The 18,829-nt window shown below is 32.3% G+C and overlaps 1 protein-coding gene across 1 annotated transcript in view; it reads left to right on the top strand.

The window, feature by feature from the left end:
- LOC121381879 (adenylate cyclase type 5-like) overlaps positions 1-15,626 on the top strand; it is a 76,111-nt gene extending 60,485 nt beyond the window's left edge. The window contains exons 14-20 of the mRNA XM_041511269.1: positions 21-196; positions 2,543-2,684; positions 4,957-5,070; positions 5,727-5,873; positions 6,852-7,053; positions 10,775-10,899; positions 12,408-15,626. Of these exons, the coding sequence (XP_041367203.1) occupies positions 21-196; positions 2,543-2,684; positions 4,957-5,070; positions 5,727-5,873; positions 6,852-7,053; positions 10,775-10,899; positions 12,408-12,539 (1,038 nt within the window). The 3' untranslated portion in view covers positions 12,540-15,626. The remainder of the gene's footprint in view (positions 1-20; positions 197-2,542; positions 2,685-4,956; positions 5,071-5,726; positions 5,874-6,851; positions 7,054-10,774; positions 10,900-12,407) is intronic.
- The last annotated feature ends 3,203 nt before the right edge of the window (positions 15,627-18,829 follow it).

The raw sequence follows: 18,829 nt of genomic DNA on the forward strand, positions 1-18,829 counted from the left end.
GATTTGTGTGTCTTTTTCAGTACTTCACATATTGTGTGATCATATCAATGATTTGTTCGGCTGTCTTTCTGCAAGCCAGCAGTGTGATGAAGCTGATGTTGCTGCTGTGTATGACGTTCACGTATCTGGTGATAGCCGAACTGCCTTATGTGAATCTCTTTGAAAACCGAGACCTTCTTTTGTTGACAGACAATGGGTAAGTGGGGAACGGAACAAAAACACCAGTGCATACAAGTAAGTTTGATTGTTACAAATCCATACAGTAATATGTTGACACTTTCATATGTTCTGTCAATATCTGAAATATGATATAAATAATTGTATCAGTATTGCTGGAAACTGCATTAATGATAAGGATACAAGTTAATTTACTAAAACATTGCTATATTTTGGGTAGATTAATTTAATTGCTATGTATGTAAAATTCTGTAAATTATAGACAGGTTTATTGGCCCAGTGACGTCAAAATACTGTGTGCGGCCATAGAATCAAACCGAGTCACTCGTATGAGTCAATCGCACCAGTCAATCAGACCGATTGAATCGGACATGTTGCCACACAGTGCTTATCAATCGTATGAAACGTGACGTCATTGAAAAACTTCCTTGCTGTAACCATGGTAAACAATGTTGTGTATTTATAAAAAGGAGGCTGTCCAAATGTTTCTGTATTTATATAAATGACAAAGATTTGTGCCCTTGATACAACTCTATGAGCTATTGGGTCTGTGCCGATGACAAGCGAACTGAGTTTTCTGCCATTACACTCAGAACATTGACGTTATCTGTGCCATGATCTGATTGGTCAATGTCACCAAACTTCCGATTCAATCGTATGTAAACTTCGACTCGTACGAGTGACTCGGGCTGATTCAGTCGTATGGCATGCCACACTTTATAATTTGCTTGTTGCCGTTACAATCCGAGTCACTCGTATCATGTAGCAGGGCCTTTAAGGGAGTGAAACTCACACAATAATAACATGTGAAGGCATTGCATCTGGATGCATTTTATGTATTTATGACCTTTTCGGTACCTTTTGTGAAAGCAAACCCAGTATTTTGGATAATTCAACCTCATTTAAAGATTGTAGGTTCATATCAAAGTTGGTGGAAGTGTGTTAATCATTGAAAACACGCGAATACAAAAGCATAACAAATAATTTAAACATATGCAAGCAAATGTAATTTTCCTGGACACCTGTATAGCCTAATATATATATTGCACTTTAAATATATATGTATATATTAGCCTCAGCTGAGAGTGGTGGTGGTGGGGTGAACCCCCATCCCCCAGCTTTATTTGTATTTGTCTTGGCCATTACCAGGAATTAAGTTTTCAAGGGGTTCGTGTTTGCTATTTACTATATAGAACATTTCATGTTTAATCAGAGACACGCTTTCAGTGTAATTTAGTGTTGTATATTGAGATTGTTTAATTTAATTTAATTTTCTTCAAAGCAAAAAAAACAAAACAAAACATAAATAAATTAATTAATTAATATAATAATAATAATATTAATGAACAAAAATAAATTAATAAGTTTTAAAAAATTGACGAAAGAGGTTGGGGGAAGATGATTTTCGGTGTGGCCTGCATGTGTGTTACATCAGTAAATTATTTATTTACCATTTTATTCGCACAAATAAATTTAACACCACATTAACATAATAGCAAATGAAAAAATATTAACAAAACAACATTTGGCAGTGAGAACTGCGTCCCACTTCAACCCCATGCAACCACGTGGAATAGCCCAGTTAAATGTTGACATCTCTATAGATCTAAGGTTAGTATTTATTTTTTAAAATGGTACACCATCTGGGTTTTTTTTTTTTTTTTTTACAAAAGTACAGAACTGAAATGTTTTTCTATATTTTAGGATGCATTTAGTAAATTTTCACTTGTAAACCATTAAAATTAAGACACTTGCACGTGTTTAATTTATTCCCCATGCTTTTGTAGCATTTATAGGTGCTTTATTACTTGTTTTTAATCAATGTTTCCACTGATTTTGATATGGATGAACGATGTTTAAAAGACGTTGAATTATCCGAGCTACTGGTTTTGCTTTCACAAAATGTTCCAAAGAAGTAATAAATATTGAATTTGCACCCAGAAGCAATTCTCTCACGTTATTGTGGTGTGAATTTCACTCCCTTAATGATGGTTTTATGGTTATGCCATATGTCATAAACTACTGGGTGACACTCAGAAAAACCCATATATATATATATATATATATATAGTGTGAATAAGAAGTGTCATGTACAATCAAACCTGTGTTAAGCAGCAACCAAAAAGAGTTTCAAAATGTGTCCTTTTTAAGACACATAGTTGTTTAAAACAGACCAGTTTATACTATATTAGATGATTTGGGAGAATAAAAATATGGTCTTTTAACAGGTGGCTGCCTAATACAGATGGCCACTAGAGCAGACTGGACTGTACAGGTAATGTATGCAATTTTATGTCTTGATCATTGTGGCAGTTTTAAAATTGTTTGAATGTATTATTATTATTTTTTTTTTTTGCCTATTTAGAAAAGCCATTTCAGCCCCGACATCCAACATCTCCATGAAATGGGAGCTGATTTTCGTCCTCCTGGTATTTGCAATAATTTTGTTCGTTCATGCACAGCAAGTGGAGTCCACAGCGCGCCTCGATTTCCTCTGGAAGGTTCAGGTAGGTGGAATGTTATTGTGAAGACCAATTTGTGCTGAATATTAATTTGTTTTTACACTAATCATGTACATTGATCAATTTTGGACTGTTGACACACACACACACACACACACAATGATCAAATTTAAAATGAAATGATATACTATTATTAAGATATTACTGTGCAGTTTTAAATATATTAACAGAATTTTAATTCATTAAATAATAAATGAAATAAATAGGGGTTTTTATAAGTGGAATTGGCAAATCGGTACCCCGAAATGTGATGCCAGAATACATGTCATGTTGGTAGAAATTAAGTCAGCAGTTACAGGGCACAATATTTGATCCGCCTTTCTGTTCACACGTCGGTTATGCAAAATTAAATTTACTTGAACTGCAAATTGGTTATGTCGTGACCTGTAGACGTTCAGAAATTAAAACTTGCAAACTTGACGATTACAGGAAGTTTATTATACAATTGAGTATTGTAATTTCGAGACCCTAAGGTTTGACTAGTATTCCGACAAATGTTTTAGACTGATTTTTAGATACTTGATGCGTAGCAAACCAGTAGACAACGTTATATTGCAACAGTTGTAACGTGCGACCAGTCTATAAGCTCAATATAGAGGCGAGCCAAAAGTTTTTTAAAAGGTGCACGGACTGCTGGAGACGGCTAAATTATCTACTGCTATTTTATCTCTAAAGGAATCCATATGAGACATAATATTTTACAATGTTGAAAACGGTTTTAATGTAAACAGGAATCCAAAAGTGTCACAAAGTAGAAAAATACTAACATCGCATAATGAGCTTTAAAAAACAAACATTTGTAACATCACTGTAGTATAGAAGTACCATATATATAAAGTGAAAGTATCTTGGCCACTGCAAAACGAGAAAAGGAATCTGGAAGTGTATCTATTTTGTTTCAGTACTGAGGCTGATATTTGGTCCTTTTACAATCTTGTTAACCTAAGCAAGCATTAAACAATCTGTTTTATAAAATGTTTTCTTTTGTATTTTGTTTTAACTTTATGTTTGAGCTAAAAATTATGTATTTAAAATACAATTTCAACGTAACTAGGAGGTAACCAATCAGTTAACCCACAGGTTATACAAATATTATTCATGTAAACGAACAATTGGTTACCTAGGTAAAAACCACGTGAACCAACTTCCGGTTACCTCAAATTTCGAAATATTGTCCTCTGCGATTAGTAAATAAATAAATATTGAATGCCTAGTAACTTATTTTCGTTATTAGAGAAGCCAGTGTTCTTCACACTGACATGACTCATAAATTGAGCTGGCAGCAGCAAACATTGGTCAAAATAATTTTAGAAGTTGATTTTGTTTCCATCGAATTTTCACAGTATTCCAGATACATGTTTAATGTATATCCCCAATTCCTCATGTTCAGGAACTAATATAAATTGTAAGCTTTTATCCACGTTTGTTTGAAGCCTTCCACATTGCTGTTGGAAAAAGGTTACACTATACATGTGTATTTAATTAGGATTCTAATTCTGAAACTGATTTTAACCTGGATTAATTTTTGACAAAAATCATATTGAGTGGATACAAGTTTATAATTTTTACTCACATATATTCGCTTAAATGTTTTATAAATACATAAAATAAAGTTCATATTTGAATCGGTAAGTATTATTCTGTATATTTTTCTAATTTTTATGATATTTTAGATCAGTTAGTATTGATTAAAATTAGGCAAAAAATCTAAAAAGTCACGTTTACATACGGGCATTTGTAGCCAGCTGTCCAGTATTTATGTCCATTATTCCCAATAACAGTGGCTTTCTGACCAGAATTTAAAAAAAAAAACGAACTCCAATTCATATCCCAATATCTGGTGATTTTCGTTGTTGGTAAAACGATCAAATTTATTATCAAATTAGCTGTCACAATCAGCTATCGAACCCTGAAAATGATCGCGATGTGCCGCCATTGTTGTCAAGCGAAAATACTTGCTGAAAAACACCTTTTCAACTGAAAATTCCAAGGTATAATCCATTGAAAAAACTAAATCTAAAGAAAGAGGAAGCTGAATGTCGTGTGCAAAACAGCAGGAAATATGAATTGGGGAATGCACTGCATACAGTGTGCAGTATGTCGACTGGCATGACGTAGGGCGAGATATTTCATCTGCAGTAGTCAGAAGGTAAAACATTGCTCTCACTTTCTGTGATTTGCTTTGAAATTAAAAAATTAAGAATAAATTAATTTCAAGCCATTCATTTATGAATTTTGTGTTGTCTTATGTTTTCAGGCTACAGAAGAGATGGAAGATATGGAAAATTTGCGTGCATATAACCGGAGATTAGTAGCTAATATTTTGCCACCCTGTGTAGCTGAACACTTTATGAAGAAGGGTGCCAAAGAGGTTATCATTTATTTTTGTGTATCTAGTAAGAAGAGTGATACAAACATAAACAGAAATAAGTTGAATAATTTTTCTCCAGTTTAGTGGAGTGGGTGGAATTGCATTATCAAGTCTCTTTGTCCCATATTTTAATTAATTTTGTTCTTCAGTAATTGCAAACCGTAACAGATTGAATACTTTGAGATTTTTTTACCTACACTGATCCTAATTGAGCTTCCATTGTGTATTATGTTTTTGTCCAGAGTGAAATCATTTTGAATTGTCACAATTAAACTGACAGAGAACGTTATTTCACGAGGAACATAAACTTGATAAGAAATGGTAGCAAGTTTAATATTCTATTTATCAATTTTGATTTATTTCTTTGGAGAGAATAAAAAGTTGGGTTTTTGGGGGGGAAGGGGGTCAAAATAGATTATGCAAAATAATATCAACTATGCTAGGTCACCGAAATATAGATAAAACCAATCCAATCTGGTTTTCGTGTACCAAATCAAACAATGTCTGATAAACAAGTTACATAGTGGTGCATCAAAACAAGAAACCAGTTCAACAAAAGTTAAATATTGTAATTGTAAATGTTGCATACAAATCATACCAATGTCGATAGTATTTTCATCTTATTTACTAATAATGAATTATCTTTTTGTTTTAAGGAGCTTTACTACAAAGACTGCGAAGATGCATGTATCATGTTTGCATCCATTACCAACTTTTCCGAGTTTTATGTGGAACTGGAAGCAAATAATGAAGGCGTGGAATGTTTGCGTCTTCTTAATGAGATCATTGCCGATTTTGATGAGGTATCTGTTTTCAGTGGTGCATTTCTACAATTTATATTTTACAAATTATATAATAACATTAGTTGGCATACACATGTTAGGCTGTCTGTTGATCCTATTTTTCCTAATTTTATCCTATTTTTTGGTTTTTGTCCTATTTTTTCTTCAAAATACCTAATTTTCCCTACTTTTTTTGTTTCAAAATGCCGCAAATTGTTGTTAAAGTGGTGAGAATCTTCACTTTTTCTTGATATATCTCATAAGGGTGTGCTGGACAGCCTGACATGTATACCAGCACAAATATGAATGCCCCAAAATAAACCAGTTTCTTTTGTTTTTCAAAATATTTACTTATTCCTTCAGAATCAGTTGATTTGCTGGTGTGAAGACATGTTTGAGAGAAATGGTGACATATTAGCCTTTATTACCCATGTGGTAAAAAATATCTTGGTACATACCAAAGTGACAATGATGCCATCGACTGGCACACTACAACCTTATAGGAACATCAACCAAACAAGTTGAGTGATATAAATTAAGATCGATTATGGGTAATAAATAGGATATTAAACTTGCTACCATTTCATATCACGTTTTATGTCCCTCGTGACATAATTTTCAGTCACTTGCTAAAGCTCATGACAATTAAAAATTATTTCACTTGGGACATAAACATGATATGAAATGGAAACTCATTTAATATCCTATTTATTTTGTGGGATGTTGGATGTAGCTCAGTGGTAAAGCGTTCATCCGAGGTGTGTTAGGTCGCAGGGTCGATCACTCTAATGCTATGGTATACATGGTCCTGTCTTTGGAAAAAATGGATATAAAAAAAATCTTTCAGATTTATAGGTAAAAGTAGCCTGTATGTAGTGGCACAAGTTGCCAGTGTTTCTGTCTATTGACCAAATGTCAAAATAAACACCAAATAGCAGTGGTTTAACATGTACTGAGATGTTGTTAAAAAAACTAATTCCTTTCCTTTATTTTGTGCAGATACTGGGAGACGATAAATTTAGATGTATTGAGAAGATCAAGACAATTGGTCAGACCTATATGGCTGCTTCAGGGCTTGATTCAGCATCTGTATTGCCAAACAGGCAACATGTTTCTATCCTTGCAGATTTTGCTTTTGCCATCATGCACCAACTGGATTGTGTGAATGATCAATCATTTAACAATTTCAAAATGAGAATTGGTTAGTACTTTTCATCAACATGTTCTAATCTTATCTGTTTTTATTTACATGCAGTGTTTATTATATGACTTGGTTATTTACAACCCGTGTGGTTTAGGTATATATAAAATATATATATATATAAAAACATTTTTAGGTAATTAATGAGGAAAGACATACATATTTGAAAGAAGATTACAAATTAAGGTAATTAATGATCTGTGTAGTTAAGGAAAGACATACATATTTGAAAGATTACAAATTAAGGTAATTAATGATCTGTGTAGTTAAGGAAAGACATACATATTTGAAAGAAGATTACAAATTAAGGTAATTAATGATCTGTGTAGTTAAGGAAAGACATACATATTTGAAAGAAGATTACAAATTAAGGTAATTAATGATCTGTGTAGTTACGGAAAGACATACATATTTGAAAGAAGATTACAAATTAAGGTAATTAATGATCTGTGTAGTTACGGAAAGACATACATATTTGAAAGAAGATTACAAATTAAGGTAATTAATGATCTGTGTAGTTACGGAAAGACATACATATTTGAAAGAAGATTACAAATTAAGGTAATTAATGATCTGTGTAGTTACGGAAAGACATACATATTTGAAAGAAGATTACAAATTAAGGTAATTAATGATCTGTGTAGTTAAGGAAAGACATACATATTTGAAAGAAGATTACAAATTAAGGTAATTAATGATCTGTGTAGTTAAGGAAAGACATACATATTTGAAAGAAGATTACAAATTAAGGTAATTAATGATCTGTGTAGTTAAGGAAAGACATACATATTTGAAAGAAGATTACAAATTAAGGTAATTAATGATCTGTGTAGTTACGGAAAGACATACATATTTGAAAGAAGATTACAAATTAAGGTAATTAATGATCTGTGTAGTTACGGAAAGACATACATATTTGAAAGAAGATTACAAATTAAGGTAATTAATGATCTGTGTAGTTACGGAAAGACATACATATTTGAAAGAAGATTACAAATTAAGGTAATTAATGATCTGTGTAGTTACGGAAAGACATACATATTTGAAAGAAGATTACAAATTAAGGTAATTAATGATCTGTGTAGTTACGGAAAGACATACATATTTGAAAGAAGATTACAAATTAAGGTAATTAATGATCTGTGTAGTTACGGAAAGACATACATATTTGAAAGAAGATTACAAATTAAGGTAATTAATGATCTGTGTAGTTACGGAAAGACATACATATTTGAAAGAAGATTACAAATTAAGGTAATTAATGATCTGTGTAGTTACGGAAAGACATACATATTTGAAAGAAGATTACAAATTAAGGTAATTAATGATCTGTGTAGTTACGGAAAGACATACATATTTGAAAGAAGATTACAAATTAAGGTAATTAATGATCTGTGTAGTTACGGAAAGACATACATATTTGAAAGAAGATTACAAATTAAGGTAATTAATGATCTGTGTAGTTACGGAAAGACATACATATTTGAAAGAAGATTACAAATTAAGGTAATTAATGATCTGTGTAGTTACGGAAAGACATACATATTTGAAAGAAGATTACAAATTAAGGTAATTAATGATCTGTGTAGTTAAGGAAAGACATACATATTTGAAAGAAGATTACAAATTAAGGTAATTAATGATCTGTGTAGTTAAGGAAAGACATACATATTTGAAAGAAGATTACAAATTAAGGTAATTAATGATCTGTGTAGTTAAGGAAAGACATACATATTTGAAAGAAGATTACAAATTTTGAATGATGAACCCTTTTACTTGTTGAACATCGAAAAGAAAATGGTTTTCAGTGCAAGTACAGTGAACACTGTTAGGACCATGGCATGGGCAATGCCATGAAGATTGCTGTGGCATTTTATTTCTTTTTTTATTATTAAAACCCCCAAATCTTATGAACTGGGTACATAGAAAGTGCATGATAAAAATATAAATGAGAACGATGTTCACAACATCAACTGTTTAATTAATGTCATGTGTATTTGAGTTGCCACTGACACAGTTGAACTCCGTGTTCGCTATTCAGAACATGTGCATGGGGTGACAGCTTATTAGTCCTTGACCAATCCAACTGGAGGGGACTATAGAGGTTTCATGTCTGTCCTTCTGTCTTTCTGTCCATCTGTCCCATATATACTTTTTAGGATTTCTTATTTCATAATGCCTCAAAATACTAAGCTGAAATTTTGTACATAGCTTTATCATGTACTGTTACTGATCAAGTTTGACTTTCATTGTGATTTGCCCTTGAACTTATGAGTTATGAAATTTTGTTGTTCCTGGTAGGGGACATGTATCGATTTTAGCAGTACTCTCAAAATGCTTGTTCTTTACTGAGGATATAATGTATGTTCATAAGTAGTTTATACTTTTCAATAGGTTCTGTTACAAGTGTTGTATATACTTGTTTATTATCCCAGCAGGCACTCATAAGGGGGAAAATAAAAATCATAATTTTTCACTAAGAAATTATTATGCATTGGTTTAATGTACACTACTATTGGACGATTTGACGGCAACAAACCAATCACCTTGTCAGTACTAAATATGACGTCATCACGATTTGGCAAAGCACATACACAATGACGTCACGTAGTTTAAAGTTTAAAGTGTTTGCGTTTACGGCTGGTTTCAGTGTTAAAGTTGTAATAAAATGGTAGTTTAATGCAATTCATTAAAGATTTTTTTTTTACAGAATATATAGAACTTTGGGTTTTGAAAATTATCTGTGAACCGTGAATAAAATACAAAGTTAAAGCAATACCCAGAATAGTAAAGTAGTTTACGTAATTTCTAGGCCTATATACATGGACGTGTAGCCGATGTAGGCTATATCGAAAATAAAGGCTTTAAAAAAAAACCCAAATAGATGGGGTAATAAATAGAATAACAAACTCAGTACCAGTTATTATCAAATTTATGTCCCTCATGAAATAATTTTCACTAAAGCTTGTGACAAGTGAAAATTATTTCACTCGGGACATGAATTTGATAATAACTGGTAATTCGTTTATTATCCTCTATATATGTATATATCATGGCAGTTGTTTATGCAAAAATTTGCATCATATTTGTAGGGTGTTTTTGTTTTTTGTCAGTTATTTGTATGTTAATAAATTACCTACATCCCTTAGGTGCTAAATGGTATAATCCAGAAATAGTTATTCTCTGAATTAACTCTGTGAATGTGAATGGGACAAATTCCATCTTTGTAACACGTTTTCTAACCCAAATTATGGTGTTATTTAAGAACATTATTTTAATTATTCAACTTTAACAGCAAACATATATTGCCTTAAATTTATTTTGAGTATTTCAATTAATATAAAAAAAAATTATTATTATTATTTTTTTTTTCCCAATATAATTACAAATTAATGACTGAGCTGGAAAGTTAGATACATGGAGTTCTGAAACACAGTGCAATACTTCTAAGGGGTAGTCTACACTTTGGAAATTTTGATTCAATTAACCTTTTCAAGATGGTTATTTTTGGTATGAGCTTGCCCAGATGGAGTTTGTTTTAAGATTTTATTTACAAATTAATGTATTGTCATACACTAATGATCACTATTGTTAGAGATCATTTTGGTTTTGATTTTTATATAGGTATCACAGAGATTGTAATGGTGAGGTGAGATTGAAATGTTTGCAAGATCTCACTTTAATTTATAATTAACTCTAATTCTACGTCTTTTCTTTTTAGGAATAAATGTTGGTCCAGTGGTGTCGGGAGTCATTGGTGCACAAAAGCCTCATTATGATATTTGGGGAAACAGTGTTAATGTTGCAAGTCGTATGGACAGCACTGGTTTACCAAATAAAATACAGGTATTTTAACATTACAGGCTTTCTGCCAGAAAATAATTTGAGGGTATTAAATAAAAACAAAACCAATCATAAATGTCCCATGTAACTAGATGGTTATGGGTTTGAAGTCTTGAAGTTGGACTCTGCTGCATTTATACTATGACACATTTTAAACAGCAGCTTTTTAAACAGTAGTTCTCTTGATATAATCTGTTTAAAAAACATTTTTGAAATGTATCTTATTAATTTCCAAGAGGTTAGGGTATGTAGTTTTATCCTATGTACCCTCTGGCAGAAACCCTGTATTAAAACCTCAATAGTCCAGTCAAACACAGTAGTCAGTCGGTTACTTCAGTTCCAGGTGGACAATATTAGGTTCTTATTAGATGATGCAAGATTCAGGTTATTCCACCTGAGATGTTTCTAATCTGAATTGAGTTTAGGGAAAAACTACATGTATGTTGTATTTCTTACCAGTTTTAAGTGTTCATTTATTTTGACGAGGAATCAAGTCATATAGTACACCTCCCCATTGAGCCATTAAAAACTCTGGGAGGGAGCCAGTCCTGGGATATGATCCCAGCACCTACCAGCCTTTAGTCTGATGTCTTAACTACTACACCACCAAGGACGATTTTTTATTTCTTCCTATCATGATAACTTGATTTCACATGAACCCTTTTAAACATTTACCTCTTAAATATTAGAGGTATGCGCAATTTTGCTTTAGGAAACATTCAAATGTAATATTTTAGAAGAAAGTATGCCCAGCTAAACAGCAACAGGACATATATGAATATGTAAATAGGCTAAAGGAGGCCACCCCCCCCCCCCCCCACCCCCAATCACACTTTTTTTTTTTAGCCATCACCTTTTTCTCCCCCAGTCACCCTATAATACAACCTGCAGTGTGGTTGCCCCCCTTCAGTATAAAATCAGCCTACACCAATGAAATAGATCCTTTGGAGAATTCCAAGAATTTCCAACATGTTAATAATAATGCTGGTTTTAATGAGGAAACTGGATTTCATTAGCCAATTAAATTCAGAGGAAATTAGAATGATGTTAGACAAATTTCTTGTACTTTTTTAAAAACACTGAATTTGAGGTTGTTTATGACAAACACATAAAAGTAGTTGATTTGGCCAGCCTGAAAACCCACCATTCTCTAATATTTTGTATTCAGTGGGCCCATTGGGCTATTTTTCACTCCAGCCAGTTCACCATGACTGGTATATCAAAGGTGTGGTATGTGCTATCCTGTCTGTGTGATGGTGCATTTAAAAGATCCCTTGCTACTAATGGAAAAACGTAGCAGGTTTCCTCTCTAAGACTCAAAATTACCAAATGTTTGACATCCAATAGGTCATGATTAATAAATCCATGTGCTCTAGTGGTGTCATTAAACAAAACAAACTTTAACCTTTGTTTTTTTCTGGTTTACATTCCTGGTCCTCTGTTCACATTTTTATGATAACATCACTCGTAGATTCCAAAATCACCTGAATCTTTTCTCCTTCTTTTTCCAGGTCACCAAGGATGTTTTTGACATTTTATCTCCCAAAGGTTACATGTTGGAATGCCGTGGCATTGTAAAGGTCAAAGGTAAAGGTGATATGCTGACATATTATCTACTAAGCCAGCCAGATAAGGATTCCTGACTACTGAGTAAAACAAAATGTATGCTGTTATTCTTTGTGAGGCAGGCTCTGTGTGGCGTAAATAAACCTAAAATTGTTCAGGAGATGGAAGAAACATTTTTTATTACACACTGAGCTACATTTTTTACTTCTTTGTGACTAAGTTTGGAAAGTAAATTCTTGGATTGCTGACCCAGACTGCAATGAAAGAGACATTCCACATAGAAGTTTAAACAATTTTTTTTTATAAAGTCTGTGTATCATTTTGATGCACAAAAAAAAGACAGAAAAAAAGAGACTTATTTTGTGTACATTTTACTCATTTTCATGTTTTAAAGCTATTGTGATAGATTGTAGTTTCAGGTTAATGATGACAATTTTAGAATATACATATGTTAAAAAACCTTTATTTGAATTAACTGATTGTTCTTATGGTGCAGATATGTTTACTTGTAAATTTATGTATGGTATGCTTTCATTGTTAACATGTTAAAGCCTCTGACGGAGTGGAATATCAACAAAAACCATGAGTTGAATGTATTTTACTCTTCATTTTTATTACTTTTCCAGCATGTATTAAACTTTTATTGATTTTTAATAAGTTTTTAGGGCAGCTTAAAACCACCAAAATTGACATCCAAATGTGTCTATTATTTTGTGTCTTATGACGAAAATACCTCGGTGAAAGTTAAACAATATAACAGAGTGATTTCATTGGTGCCATGCTTTGACTCAAACAGGGCTTTAGATCTCACTAATTTTGGCGTAACAGGGTGTTTTTATTATTAGTTTTGAGCACAGCAAGGTCTTTTGAGTGTGCAATAATGTTATTAACAGCTGCTGAAGAGTTGTGATGTACAGAAATACATTTCAAGTTATTTTAATCTAATTAAAGCTGAACATTTCAGTTGTTCTGAGGTAAAATGTTTAAAGGTCAGCATGTTTGTACTTTATTTGGGTGCAATTATTTTGGGCATACATATTTTGGACGCCATGTTTAACACCATGATTTTCGTGCAGTCTACAGATCTGTTACAATATTACTGCTGCCTGCCTTTTAGAGTGGGTTTTATCCATCTGAAGTATTTAATTGTGGTAACAGTACTGAGTATTAGTTAATGTGAACATTTAAAAGTCATTAGCTTTTCACTTCTTGATCGTCGTTTTTTTTTTATAGTTTTAGTGTACTAAGTTTAAATGGATTTTATTAGCATTGTGCACAATTGTGCTATTTACATTGTCAGTTATAAGACTTTTGCAAATGCACTTCTAATCACTTGAACTTAGCATTTCTTTCTTGACTGATGTAGAGTGTCTCTAGATATCTGCAACAAAATTAATATTGGCCCGGTCTCTCTAGCAAAATATGATTTGTGATGTCACATCCATAGATATTTCATAAAACTTTAGTTGACCTAGGTAATTATACAGTGTAGCTGAAATAAACAGGAATAATAGGTTTTTTCCTTAAACCTTTGATGGATTACAGAATAATAACAAGTTAATATCAGCTTTATCCTGTTCTGGATGAATAAAAAAAAAATCCATTCTTCCTTTTATAGGATAAAGCCAATATACCAAATGATTAGCTAAATATTCTTTATATCTTAGGAAATAAAAGGAATTTTGAGCTATTATAAACATTTTGATGACTAGAATCACTGATATTCTTTTCAAAAAGAACATTTAATAGATAATTTTAGTTGTTTAAAAATGCTCTATTGAACAGAAAGTTAATTGCAATGACCTAAAACTCCATGCAGACTCTCTTTAAATTTTTGTATTTAGCTCATTTTCTGATATGGTGTCGGGGGGTTGAAATAGTCATTAATTTCTGCCAGATTTATTTTTAGTCTGGCAAGCAACAAAGTCTGCCAACCTGAATCAAAACATACAGGACCATACATGATTGACTAAAATTACCATGTGAATAAAAAGTAGAATTATTTCCGGTCCAATGGGATGACCGGCAAACAAAAATATCCCCTTGGAGATGTTGACCCTTGGAGATGCTGTCCTTTCGGGATGGCAGTATTTCAACTACTCCTGAGTATGAAAAAGTGTATTGTAGCAATTTTCATAAGCTAACTGACTTCCACCAAACCTTATTATGGTAGGTGATTCTTTTAATTTCACAAATGTCTTGTTTCCTGTCTTCTATGAGCCAACTGTAAAATGTTCTGATATGTTTTGCTTTTATCGTTGAAAAATGTTATTCAATGGACTAATGTCATTGTAATGATTTAAATATTGTCACTCTCATGGGTTCACATAAATGCATAACTCTTGTCCTTTCAATTGTTAACACATTGTTGACCATATTCTATGTTGTCAGATTTGATTTACAGTACTGTTGATACTATTTGCATTTATTTATACAAAATGATATTCGTTCTGTATTTTGACTTGTTTGGCACCTCATTTAATGTTAAGCATTCCACATTCTGAAATCCGGCCATGTATTTTTATTTATCCAAAAATTGTATTATATGATATACATATCATTCAGGTTGTGAATATTTACACCTTAGAACAGCATCAGAAGTCATTTCGTTTTCTGTTCTTTGTTTTGTACTTTAAAAATCTCATAAATATACTTACAAGACTGAACTCTCATGGTAATCATTGTAGTTTCGTATTTGTATAAAATTTTATCTTGATCGCAATTAAAGTTGGCATGATTGTTTGTTATCCTAACGTAGTGTATTAATATTTTATAATGTTAGGTCATGCATGACGGTGAATTCTGTTTTTAAGATTATAGCCAATTTCAGTGTTGTGCCTTGACATAATTAAAAGGTGAGACATAGGTATTACCTTTTCAACAAAGTCAATTTTAGTGTCTTTCCTTGACAAAAATGGAGATTATTATACGAGCTTGTGTGTCGTACTGATATTATGAAACACGTGTCAGGATTTTTAGATTGCCCGAGCAAGAGCAAGGTAATACATGAATCATGACACAAGTTTCGTAAAAGCAGTATGACTCGCACACTAGTAATAATTTCTTTATTATCCATATTATTTATGGTATTTTTTTATGAATAACAAGGACCATCTCAAAAATGTTTCAACCACAACTAGAAGGAGACGACAAAATGACGTCATATTCCACATGCACAGTCTGAGCTAAGACTGGGGAAGCAACGTCATGTTATGACGTCACTTCCCAAAACTTACGTCATTACTTGTTATTACACATGTGCTTCATATGATTATTATTAACTTGGTGATGTTGACCCATATGGATAATAATCAAAAGTGAGATATATGTACATGTATTACTTTTGAGTCTTTTCCAACAAGGTCATCTTTAGCATTTAGTTTTCATGTTTAACTGCAATTCTCACAAAATACAAGTCCTAGACCAGTGAAACTTGATTTACATTTGTATGTATTATGTATATAGTTTTTAAAACATACATTAAGATGAACATCTACATGTATAGCTGCAACTATGAGCCACATCAAAACCTTTATAGTACGTGATACACATAATTCTACAAAGAAAATGTAACACGTAAAAGTGACTAAACATGCTAATCATGATAATGTTTTTGGCTGATTTAGTTTTAAGTTTGTTGCTAAATTGAACTTATTTCAGGTTTGGTGAAAAATGGTGATATGGAAAAGTAAACCTGCAATTAAAATGATTAGAGATATATGTCACTGAACAATTCAGTTTTGAAAACTATTCTGGAAATGAAACTATACTAATTTGCATTTACAAGTCATCTTATTATACAGTTATATTTCTTGATTTTTGCATTTGATTCAGCAGAAAGAAAGAAAAATTGTATATGATATGATTTCCTGATTATTATATTTCAAGAATGTGTCATAGTCAAAATTGAGATGATCTCGTAGATTTTTTTATATTATTGAAATGATATGGAAATTATGACAGGGGTTCCAGTAAGTACATAACTATGATTGTGATGAAGACAACCAGTTAAGTGCTTTCACTTGTTATCGTGTTGAAGATTTCATCAGATTGTATGTATGTCTGTAGTCTGTCTGTATTAATGCATTGATATTTACATGTATTTTGATTTGTTTTGCATCTACAGTAATAATAATATAATACTAAGCATTTCTATTCATACATTAAAGTCACCTTTAGCTTTAGTGCATGCCCTCCTATGTTTTGGAGTATAAACATCCCAGTCAATAAAATGGCATTTCACATTGTGCCAAGGTCAAGGGTACCTATTTCGGGTCAGGTGGTTTTCTAAAAGCGCTGGCAGGTGATTTTCTAAAAGCGCTGGCTAAAGTTATATTAATGTATGAAACGAAATGACGAAAAGTTGAGGTGTGTCATCCTTTCAGTAATATTTAACTTCACCTTTTCCTACCGGCCTCGGTGGCGTCGTGGCAGGCCATCGGTCTACAGGCTGGTAGGTACTGGGTTTGGATCCCAGTCGAGGCATGGAATTTTTAATCCAGATACCGACTCCAAACCCTGAGTGAGTGCTCCGCAAGGCTCATTGGGTAGGTGTAAACCACTTGCACCGACCAGTGATCCATAACTGGTTCAACAAAGGCCATGGTTTGTGCTATCCTGCCTCTGGGAAGCGCAAATAAAAGATCCCTTGCTGCCTGTCGTAAAAGAATAGCCTATGTGGCGACAACGGGTTTCCTCTAAAAAAAAATCTGTGTGGTCCTTAACCATATGTCTGACACCATATAACCGTAAATAAAATGTGCTGAGTGCGTCGTTAAATAAAACACTTCTTTCTTTCTTTCTTTCACCTTTTCCTGTTAACCCACTTGGCCTCCACTCTTCAGTGTTCCTGTGTTTTTGTGGTGGCCATGGTGATGGAAGAAAGTGCACTGGTACATCTCATGACTAGTGGATCCATTTGATTGGCAGTTGGGATTTTTGGACTAGTTCATAAGATGGGGTTTGGGTTTGCACTAAATTGTGGTTTAGTATTTCTGAAAAGTGTAAACGCCTTATGTTATCTTCATTTCACATTCTGAAATCCGGCCATGTATTTTTCAAGAATTGTATGTTATTAAAGGTTGTTAATATTTATTTATTTATCAAACAGTGTGTATCATTTTCTCTTTGATGTTGTAAACATTGATTGTGAATGTATTCAAGCTTGGTATAATGTTCTGAATTGAAAACCTACAAACAGATATTTAAAAAAATATATACTTTGTCATATTTAGAACATTATATGGGTTAATAAAAATATCAGTTGAAAATGTTAAGCCTTGTCCTTGCCAAAGGTGGGCAACTGGGTTGAAGATGATGGAGATTTAACATCCTATTATCATGCTAACATATCATATTGTACTCTGTGCCTTGTACAGTTTTGGTCAGTATTCTGAATTTCTGGTTATTTGTTCAGTTGCATATTCATCAATATTTACTTTGTATTTTTAATACAGTTTGTAAATCCAAAACTTAAACATTATTATAATAATTGTTGTACTGACTTTTAACACCATTTGCTTCAATGGAACATACTAGTTATTTTTATCCTTAAATATAATTTCAGTATAAAATGAATGAAAAATCAAAAATGGCAATTAATGCTCAAAGAGTGTGTTAGTAATATGACTTCTAGCTTAAGATGTGTTAGTTGTGAATTTATCTGTGCCAAGTTTTTTATATCAGTGCTAGTCAGATAACATTTATTTATCATTATGATTAATATAACATTTCATTTCTGTTAAAATATTTATATGTTTCTTGAAATACTAAAATATAACAATCGGTACAGTCTGACCTGCTTAAGCCTACTGGATAATTCCAGTTCATGTTACAGTTCAGATTGACATCTTACTATAGTGATAAAGACATTTTGAATGGGGAATTCCCTTTTAATTTTTTCTGCCGTTACCTAGTGCCTTTTATTTACTGACGTCATACATGTGTACGATTTACAAATTACATCACATCGTATTTGAAACATTACACAAGTCTGCTGCAGAGTATGATTCTTAACGTTAAGTAAATCCATGAAAGGAGTTTTGATCATATATTTAACAAAAAGTTGTTATGACGTTAAATTAAAAACTGTTTTTATAAATTATAAACGAATGTATGTAATAAATACAGAACTTCACATACGTTGTTTTTGCTTCCTATTTATTGCACTCATTGTTTTTGCGAAAGAACATACCACTCGACTGCTACACGGTCTCGTGATATATATTCTTGTGCAAAATAAACGTCCAATAAATAGGAAGCCAAAACAGTGCATGTGAAGTTCTATATATATATATATATTAAGTAGGTAAAAATGGGAATCAGCTGAATGATGTTTTCTATTTTTTTAAATAAGGTTCATCAGAGC

This window comes from Gigantopelta aegis, chromosome 9 (genome assembly GCF_016097555.1).
Source record: "Gigantopelta aegis isolate Gae_Host chromosome 9, Gae_host_genome, whole genome shotgun sequence".
Lineage (NCBI taxonomy): Eukaryota > Metazoa > Mollusca > Gastropoda > Neomphalida > Peltospiridae > Gigantopelta > Gigantopelta aegis.